Raw genomic sequence first — 9641 nt, 5'->3', positions numbered from 1 at the left:
AGCAGGAATCTCCTCCGCTGCCTTCAGGCTGGGAAGAGAGGCAAGACATCCTCGGCAGGACCTACTATGTCAATCATGAATTCAGAAGAACACAGTGGAAAAGACCAACTGCTCAGTATGTCTTTTGGCCTGAAAATTCAAGTCTTACATTAACTAGCGTAACTAGTTCATTCTAGTTGTGTTGAAAGCAAGGACAACTAGAAAGTGAACAGCTTGAGAATTAGTAGAGAGCTTTCCATAGCTTAACATTCAAGCCCATGTGTGATGGTCACTGGCTAGTGGTCATTTTAACTGCACAGTACTCTTCCTGTTCTCTGGAAGTATGCATTCAGATAGAAACTGGTTGCAATTGTAAGAGTAATAACTGTAGTAATGGAAAGGAAATTATTTTCCGGTTCTAAGCGTGGTTCCTCCTTCCCAGCAGGGACTGCATTAAATTATTTACCTTGGTTTTCTCAGATTTTTTTTTTTTCCCTTAGTATGTGAATTACAAAAATAATACCTGGAATGCTATCTGGTTCTTTAGTTTAACTTACGCTTCATGTTGACATGAATGCTTATTCTTTTTGAACAGTTTACATTGATTTTTGTAGCTCATGACTGGTTTTTTTTTTTCTTCTGCCAAAATGACTATAATGTATGTTTTTGTTGTTAGCCTAGCTTACTGTTGAAATATAAAATATGGCTACTGTATGCTGACTCCCCCCCCCACCCCCCCGCCCAGGGACAATGTAGCTGTTGCAGATATTGGTAGTGTGCAGTTGGAGGCCCAGCATGTGTTCACTCATCGGCGACAGATATCAGAGGATACAGAAAATCTAGACAACAGAGATTCCCCCGAGGTAAAAACACTCTCTAAATGTTTCTGAATTGCAAGTAACTTTTAAATCTAGTAAAAAGCTTGTCTTAACTATTTGCAACTTGGAACTATTTCTTTAAAATGTTTTTTCTTTATTTTCTTTTTAAAGAGCTGGGAAATCATAACTGAAGATGAGGCAACAATGTATAGCAATCAGAACCTTCAAATACCTCTCTCACAGAGTAATTGTGATATACAGACTCATCTTGCAGAAGAATTGAATACCAGACTTACTACCTCTGGAAGCTCAGCTACTGGCCAGTCAGCAGCCTACACTGTAGATTATTTTTTTCATTGTTCTAATGTACAGCAATAGCTATAATATTTTGCACAAAATGTCACTACTGATAGAATTAGATCCATAAATACTTCATATTAACAATTATATTTTTAATTTCATCTTGAATGCAGAGAATTTAAGAGTAATCTTTTTCCTATAGAATCCCATCTAAGCAAACATTTTATTCTTCCCCACTTTACTTATATGAATTTCTGCCTGAGATCAAAACAGACTTGCATGAACTATTTTTCAGTCTATAAATCTACCTGTCATTCTAGTATCATACTGAGTGCTGCTGAAAACTACAGATGAAGAAAGCTGTCTGTATACTGAAAGCTTATTTCTAAGGGAGTTGTGCTATATTGGTTACTTTTTCCATTAGGACAAGTTTTAAGATAACTCATTTTTTATTGTGAATATTGGGATAAGGTTTTATGATTGGGCTGAGTAAACCTGGTGACTCGATAGTGGTGAAAAAGGGACCTCGCTCATTGTCGTGGTTTAATGTGCAGTTCCACAGCCCTTGCGCCAGTTATGAAACTTGTCTGACCTCTCAGTGAGTCTGTTCAGCTTGCTAACCCAGCAGAAAACTATTCTCTTTTTCCCCCAACTCTGTTTTTTTGCAGTTTTAACAAGCTGAAACAGCATGCTAGGTTGTCTGACAAATACTATGGTGGCAAAGGGGAAGCAGCGAGAGTACATAGTACATAGTACATAGGAGTGAGACTTGTCTTTTTGGTGGTAGCAAGCAATTAAATAAGCTCAGCTGTCTTGTGAAACCTGAGCTCCATAAACAGCCTTGTAACCTGGTATGTGACTTGAGAAATCCACTGTCCATTGAGGAAAGCCTACAGAGATGACCCAGACCATCTAGTCTGTAAGATTTTGGTATTTAAATAAAATCATTAGCTTTTGTGATGCTGAAATACCATTCCAAATGTAAATTTGGAATTGACTGTTTTTCTAAGTTTGTACAAAGGCATCACTAGTGTTGCTGGAAATAGCAAAGTGAGAGTAAAAAGACTTTACTTATCTCTGCTATTCAGAATCCTATGGATAGCAAGAAAACTGTTATTTCAGCTTGCTTGGGTGGCCTAAGCAAAGGAAGAGGCAAACGTTCAAGTTATTTGCAAGAGCCAGGTAGAATGACAGTATTGCCTCCCTTCGCCTCCATCACCCCCCAAAAAAGAAATTTAAAAACTTAATCATGCTTTTTCTTTGAAGTATTCTAAAAGGGTATGTAGATAGGGAAAAATCCTTCAAATAATTGGGGAAATTCTGGAACAAGATGAAATACAGTTGCTTAATTGTAGTAAATGAAATCTAAATATGGCTCTAGGCAGAAAGGTGGATGCTTATGCAAAGTCCAGGGATTGAATTATTCTTCTCAAACTGGATGTCTCAGACTCTCATATCTTGTCATTATTAAGTTAATCTACTCTCTGAAAGGTGTGTTAGCTCTGATACATCACAGACTTTAGCCTACTGGCAAGATAACGCAGTAGGTTCTGTACTGTAAATTCAATTGTAATGTAACTGGTTGCAATTAACTCTAATGTTTTACATGCCAAAACGTCTATCATTAGGGTTTTCAGAACTTTCACAAGCCCCTGTATTACTCTGTTTTAAGGTTGTAATAGGCACTGTGAACTTAATGTTTCTAGCAGTGTTAGAACAGTAGTTTCAAAAATACTATATTAAATGGATGTTTCAAAACAAGTAAGACACTTTGTTCAAAATGAAAACTGTGATAGTTTGAAGTGTGATAACCATTGTTGACTGTTTGCTGCCATCCTTAAAGCTGCGTTAATAGCTAACGATACCATTCCTCTTCACTACTTCAAGAACCATTCCAGCAGAAGAGGTAGTCTGCAAACATACAGAGTTGAAGAGCAGCCTGCACATCCAGTGGTATGTCTTTTTCCAAAAAACACAGGCTTGTGTAGCAGAGAGGCTGAAGGATTTTCTTAATGTAAAGGTTTTTTTTTTTAACTACGTATTATGTGCTGGCATTTTAAATGAGATTTGGCCGCCTGCTTCTGGCAGCTGTCCTGACAAAATTGCAGTTATGATTCTAGCAAGATTGGAGTTCAGTTGTAAAGTTTTCATGTTCCAACTTTGTGGTTTTGGTTTAACATTAACTTAATGCATGGATAGAGCCTGCAGAAGGAAGTAGTCTTCCCATGAAGATATGAGTTTTGTTTTTCAAATTGTTTGCTTTATAATTAAAAGCTATACCACCATCCTTACATTATGTTCTCATGGTGACACTGCAAACCATGAGCTCATAGCCAGAAGTACTAGGCTGGATCAGCCATGCCTAAGCCAGGTATATAAATGAATCCTTTTAGATGAGGAGCTGCTATTTAAAAAAAAAAAAAAAAAAGAAAATTTAAAAAATTTCTGTCACTTCATACTATTCAGTAAGGACTTAAATACTGCTTTTCTATTTTATCCAGTTTGTGAAGTCATAAACCTTCTGGATTATAGTTTTGTTGTTTTAATTTGACAGAGGAAAGCCTTTTCACAGTCAGTTTCCTAGTTTTCTTAACTGTTTTTCTTCTGTTATCACTAATATTTAGTTACTGCCTACTTCATCTGGATTACCCCCAGGCTGGGAAGAAAGACAAGATGAAAAAGGGAGGTCATACTATATAGATCACAATTCTAGAACCACTACCTGGATAAAGCCAGCTGTGCAGGTACTGTCTGTCTTCTAATTATTAATGTTTTTATTCATTTAACCTTTTAAAATCTCACATAATAGAAGTGAAGTTTAGAGACCTCTTTGAAATAGAACATGTGAAAGGCATAAACTGGTAAAGCACTACATAAAATATCTGAGAATGCAACGAGAGTTAGGAACAGTAATATTTGTGGCAAGTCACCGTACTATTAATGCACCAAGAAAGCCTTCTGGAGAGTGATAGCTGATTGAGAAGCCTGAAAGACTTCTTTTAACCTTGGTAGAATAATCAGTGATTGTTAGTCAATGTTGTTGATATTAGACTAAACAAACCTATGTACTGTCTGGCACTTGCTTTATGAAACTGCTTTCATGAGTCAAAAATATATGTTAATAGAAGAAATTGCTCTGCAGGGCTTTGATTTTTTTTTTTTTTTTTTTTCCTTTCATTTACCATAGATTGCTACGGAAACAAGTCAGTTGTCAGCTGCACAAAGTATTTCTATAGGAAGACAACCACAAGCAACATCAAGTGATTCATCACAACAGTCTTCTCAGCAGCAGCCTGAAATGGAGCAAGGATTTCTCCCTAAAGGCTGGGAAGTCCGACATGCACCCAATGGGAGACCATTCTTTATTGACCACAATACCAAAACTACAACATGGGTAATGGAAAACTGCTCTCATGGACTGAAATTCTAGTTACTCTTAAGTCAAAGCTTTGCTGCTTTCAGCAAGCTTCTGTAGATAGTGCCAAGATAGCTGTCATGTCTGTTAAGGAGAATACACAATAAAAATGCAAAGTCATTTAAAATATCTATCGTGAATAGAACATTATAAATTTTACGAACTGTATTGATCTTGAAAGTTTAGCTTAGAAGGAGGAAAATACCGATGTATATAGGAATCTGTTTCACAGATGTAAAGTATCTCCTAAATGACACTTCTGTCATAACTATAAAACTGTGATAGCTTGTATGCGCTGTTAACAGAAATCAATTTTGTAAACTTAGCTTCAATGGGAAATCCATTACCTTGAATTTGTCACGTGGTACAGTGCACAACACAAATTTCTGTGAATTCTTAAGAAAGCAGACCAGGTGCAGCTACAATATGGATGAGGGAGTTACACAGCTACAGTTCCACAGAGTGGCACTGCACACCACTCGGCAGTACTAATAGATGACTTAAGCATTTAAAGACTAGGTCAGTATTACTCTCAGGAAAGAGGAACAGAGAAATGCATTAAATTGATTCAAAATGAATATTTGTTTCTTCAAGATTATGGAAGGACCTTATTTAACACAAACACCTTCCCCCTACCCCCCAAAAAAACCCAAACCAACCAACCAACAAAAAAAACCCAACCACCAAACGCAAAAAGCACAAGATGTGCCAGAAGCCATGTGGAAAGATTAATTTGACTTAATTACACTAAAACTGAGTTGAATGAGGGATTTTTTTATTTATATATAAAGATGATTGTAAACTACTGGAGGACTGAGAATCCCCAAGGAACTACCTGGCTGCAGAATGCAACAATTATCTAGTTGATACTCAGCATATTCTTTACACAATCAGTAATAAAGAGGAAAAAATTAAAAACGAAACAAAACAAAAAGGGATTTTAACATGCTGTTTGTTTTGTTTTCAAAGGAAGATCCAAGACTGAAAATTTCTGCTCATCTGAGGAGAAAAACTTCCCTAGATCCAGTAGACCTGGGCCCATTACCAGTAAGTAAACCGTTTTATATTTGTTTTGCAGATACAACAATTTAAATACTTAAATTAGCACTATCGAAACTTGCACATGAGAAAATGCAGCCTGCTTTTTTCATACAAAAAATACTCTGTTTTGAATTCCAGTGCTGAGAGTAGATGGAGGGGGGGAATGCCCCCACCTGCAGATCATGTTGAGTTTTATGCAAACTATACGGTCAGAAGCTTATAATAAAAGTGTCTCCTTCTTACAGCCAGGGTGGGAAGAGAGAACTCACACAGATGGGAGAATATTCTTCATAAACCACAGTATGTACAATGTAGTCTTCTCCCCCCACTCATCATTTTGTTTCTGAACATTATCTAAATTAATGGAACTAATTAAGAAATGTCTTGCAGATACAAAGAAAACACAATGGGAGGATCCTCGACTGCAGAATGTGGCAATAACTGGACCAGTAAGCTTTCCTTATTTAGCTTTATATATTTTTCAGGAATATTGTTAATATAATCCAAACTCTTGTCATTTATCAGGTACTCGGTCTAGAAGATGAAACTTCCAGGGTGTTTAATAAGGCATTTTTATTTCTTTTTAAAGACTGTTTAAAAAGCTTTCTGTGGAAATGGTCTTTAAATGCAAGAAAGAAAAATCAGTTCCCATAGTAGTAAGAAAGTTTCCTTATAGACTGGGGGTGGGGGAATTTGAAGTGGGTAAGAAACTTTATCTATTTTTTATCCACAGTGTCCAAAATAAAACTAGCTCAATTCATGAAGTAAACTTGGGGAAAAAAATTGGGGGAGGGGGGAAGAAAATTGCTTTAAAAGGAATGAAATTAATTTCCAACTGAAAAATAATTATCTGGCCTTGATACTTAATCTGAAGTGCAAAATTACCAGGACTAATTGCAAAGATGGTACACATTATAATTATAGATGGGGTTTAGTGTTCAACTGATATCTGTGTTTATTAATAGCCCACATATGTAAACAACCTTCTCTGTCCATGGAAAATAGAGGTGTTTGTAGCCAGGTCTCTCATGATACAGCAAGGAAAGACTATGCGTTATGTAAGTCACCAAAGGCATTTTGGTCACTTTGATCTGGGCCAGTCAGTGAGCTTAGTCAGTCACATCAGCTAATAGTAAAGTACAGGATAAATTCTATGGAACTGATCAGAACAAATGATCTGAACAAAGAACTACTTTTCATTCCAGATGTTTTGAACTGTCCATATATTTATAAATTGAAAGTCTTCCCTGATGCTTAGTAAAACGTGTATTCCTGTTTTCTCAAAACTTAAATGCATTGTCTGTTTCACAAATATAGACTAGTTTATATTACATTAATTGTTAGAGTATCTCAAACAATTTTTCTCTTTTTTTTCTTTTTTTTTTTTTTTCCCCCCCAAAGGCTGTGCCTTACTCCAGGGACTATAAGCGGAAGTACGAGTTCTTCAGAAAGAAATTGAAGAAACAGGTTAGTTATCAATAGGAGTCCAGCAAAAGGTTAAGAAACTTACGCCCCTAAACAAAGGAAAGCTTAGGTTTCAGTGAATGGAAATTTGAACTTTGTAACCTGCTTAGGGAAGGTAGATTTACTGTCTGATCACACATACATTTGTGAAGCAGCGACTTGGTAACAATTAGCATTTGATCTAACAGTAGGGTTTGTGACTTTATGCAGTGATGAGACTGGAAGCTATCTAATTGAAAAAGTAGAAATTCTAAAAGGTTAAAACAGTTGTGAACCTGGAAGTAGGCTGGCAACAGAAAAGTTTGGAAATCACTGATATTGCATGTAATAGTTTTTGGAACTCAGACTATGGGAATAGAAGTTCTCAGAATAGATTTTAGACTGTTCAGATAGAAATCTATACTGTCATCTTGATCAGGCTAGATGACTGTAATAAATTGTTAGAGCCTTAAAATCTTAAATTTATGAATCTCATTTGCAAGTTCTAGTTTGAAGTGGCAGTGCCAGATACATTTATAATGCATAGCATAAAAGACTGTAAATAGCATCTGGATATCCAGATAACAATAAGTCTTTGCACAAATGCAATCAAATTTGGTATCCTTGGGAGACATTTTATATATATAGTAATAGCCTTTGAGTTTAGACCCATACTTCATCTTTTACCTACCAAGTCTGTCTCTAGCCTTTCTGAAACCTATGCATTTTGAGCTGCCATGTAAATTGCACACAACTATATACGCACCTCATTTTTTTGTCTTCCTAGTCAAACAAGCTTGGCATTCATTCAAATGTTGTTATACTAATGTGAGAAGTAATAGACAGCTAAGCCACACAATATAATCGTAGTAATTTAAGAATTAAATACATGTGTAGATTTTAAAGCATGCATTACTATTGTCTTTTAAGCATTTACAGATACCTAAATGACAATTAGGGTAACGGATTGATTTATATTGAGATTTAATTATTGAATACTATTTTAATCAGCAAGTTTGGTTTTAGTAATTGATTTTATTATTGCTTGAACTTTTTTTCTGAAAAGTTGATTTGCAACTAAAAACGGGATTTTTTTTTTTTTTTTTTTAATCTAGGGGTATTTACTGCTTTCTGAAATGATGAAAAAGACCTATATATTTCAGCCACCATGTAAACTAGAGATATAATATTGTACAGTATGTTGCAACTTGGAAAATGCTCCCCCACCCCAAGTAATTATTTTTTGTTTGTAGTTTGGATCAAGCTGTTGTTGGATATAAATAGGCATTACATTTAAATGCAGCTTTTTTTTTTTTAGGATAGATTATTTAAGGAGTATAAGAAAATGAAAAGGAAGCATATCTGAACATGCGCTCTTCAGATTGATTTATTAAATATTTCTGCTTCAGAAATTCATTATTTCTAGTCAGTGTGTGACTAGTTCTTTAAAATTTGAAATATGTTGAGTTTCATTGCATCATCCTAATCTAGTCATAGAGCAACACGAGTTGAAATTTCCTGTTCCCACTCTCACTGAATTTCTCAATTTTGCCTGAAGTAATTGCTGAAATAAACTGGCTGAAAACAAACAAAGTGAAATCAAGAAAACACTCTGTTCTCATATAGTGATTTAATGATTCAGCGAAGTTTTATTCCTGGTTTATTAGGGGCTTATTCTGAAAGCTCAGCAGCAAATAGCTCCTTGGATATTTTTATTTAAATATTTTCCTATATGATAGTAAATATAAACCTTGTGATTTGTTCCTGTAACTTAAATTTTAAGTGGACAGATTTTTATTTTAATATTGTAGGAATACTTGTTTGTCATGTATGTCTTAAGTAAGAGAATGAGACACCTAGCCTTATAGTTAGAATATTGAACTAGAAGGTGAATTAAGTCAGGTAAAGTTGTTCCAAAATAATTTTATTTATAAACTCTGAGCTTTTTTTTTTTTAATCAAGCTTATAATACGATGAATTTTCAGTGTTAAAAAAGATTCCATGCCTTGCTGCATGCAGAACAACTGAGCATATGCTGTTACTAGTAAGAAGTTACTTTAACCCTATTTTGTTGGTATGAAATAGAACTTGGTATCTGAAACTCTCCATGCTAGTTGAATTGTATGTAAATAGAGCCTCTTGTCAATCATATTGTGCTATGTTTACAGATTATTTAATAAAAGGATTTGTGTGCCATTCATTGTCTATTTACAGAATTTGCATACTCTGCAAGACTAAAAGATGCTGGGTTTTGTTCTATTATTCTGTTTTTATAATCTTTTCCTTTTTTTTTTTTTTTTTTTTTTTTTTAAGAGTGATATTCCAAATAGATTTGAAATGAAAATTCATCGCACAACAATCCTTGAAGATTCTTATAGAAGAATTATAGCTGTAAAGAGAGCAGATTTCCTTAAAGCAAGACTTTGGATTGAATTCGATGGTGAAAAAGGTTTAGACTACGGAGGAGTGGCCAGGGAATGGTTCTTCCTTCTCTCTAAAGAAATGTTTAATCCTTACTATGGATTGTTTGAATATTCAGCTACGTAAGTAGTACAGGTCTGGAAGACATGACGACTAATTAGGGAAAGCAGATCAATTGTATTTCTCATACCTACTTCAAGAACGGAATTACTTCCGCCGCCCCT

The 9641-nt window shown here is 35.1% G+C and overlaps 1 protein-coding gene across 1 annotated transcript in view; it reads left to right on the top strand.

Annotated features, from left to right (window-relative positions):
- NEDD4 (neural precursor cell expressed, developmentally down-regulated 4, E3 ubiquitin protein ligase) overlaps positions 1-9641 on the top strand; it is a 39198-nt gene that overhangs the window by 20650 nt on the left and 8907 nt on the right. The window contains exons 5-15 of the mRNA XM_009578245.1: positions 1-115; positions 725-842; positions 969-1136; positions 2985-3050; positions 3722-3841; positions 4285-4491; positions 5482-5559; positions 5799-5853; positions 5944-6002; positions 6955-7020; positions 9310-9539. The exon at positions 1-115 is cut by the window's left edge and continues 73 nt beyond it. Coding sequence (XP_009576540.1) covers positions 1-115; positions 725-842; positions 969-1136; positions 2985-3050; positions 3722-3841; positions 4285-4491; positions 5482-5559; positions 5799-5853; positions 5944-6002; positions 6955-7020; positions 9310-9539 — 1282 coding nt within the window. The remainder of the gene's footprint in view (positions 116-724; positions 843-968; positions 1137-2984; positions 3051-3721; positions 3842-4284; positions 4492-5481; positions 5560-5798; positions 5854-5943; positions 6003-6954; positions 7021-9309; positions 9540-9641) is intronic.

This window comes from Fulmarus glacialis, unplaced genomic scaffold (genome assembly GCF_000690835.1).
Source record: "Fulmarus glacialis isolate BGI_N327 unplaced genomic scaffold, ASM69083v1 scaffold9315, whole genome shotgun sequence".
In the NCBI taxonomy this organism is placed as follows: domain Eukaryota; kingdom Metazoa; phylum Chordata; class Aves; order Procellariiformes; family Procellariidae; genus Fulmarus; species Fulmarus glacialis.
Note: the sequence above shows the minus strand (reverse complement) of the source record. Positions and strands in the feature narration are given on the sequence as shown.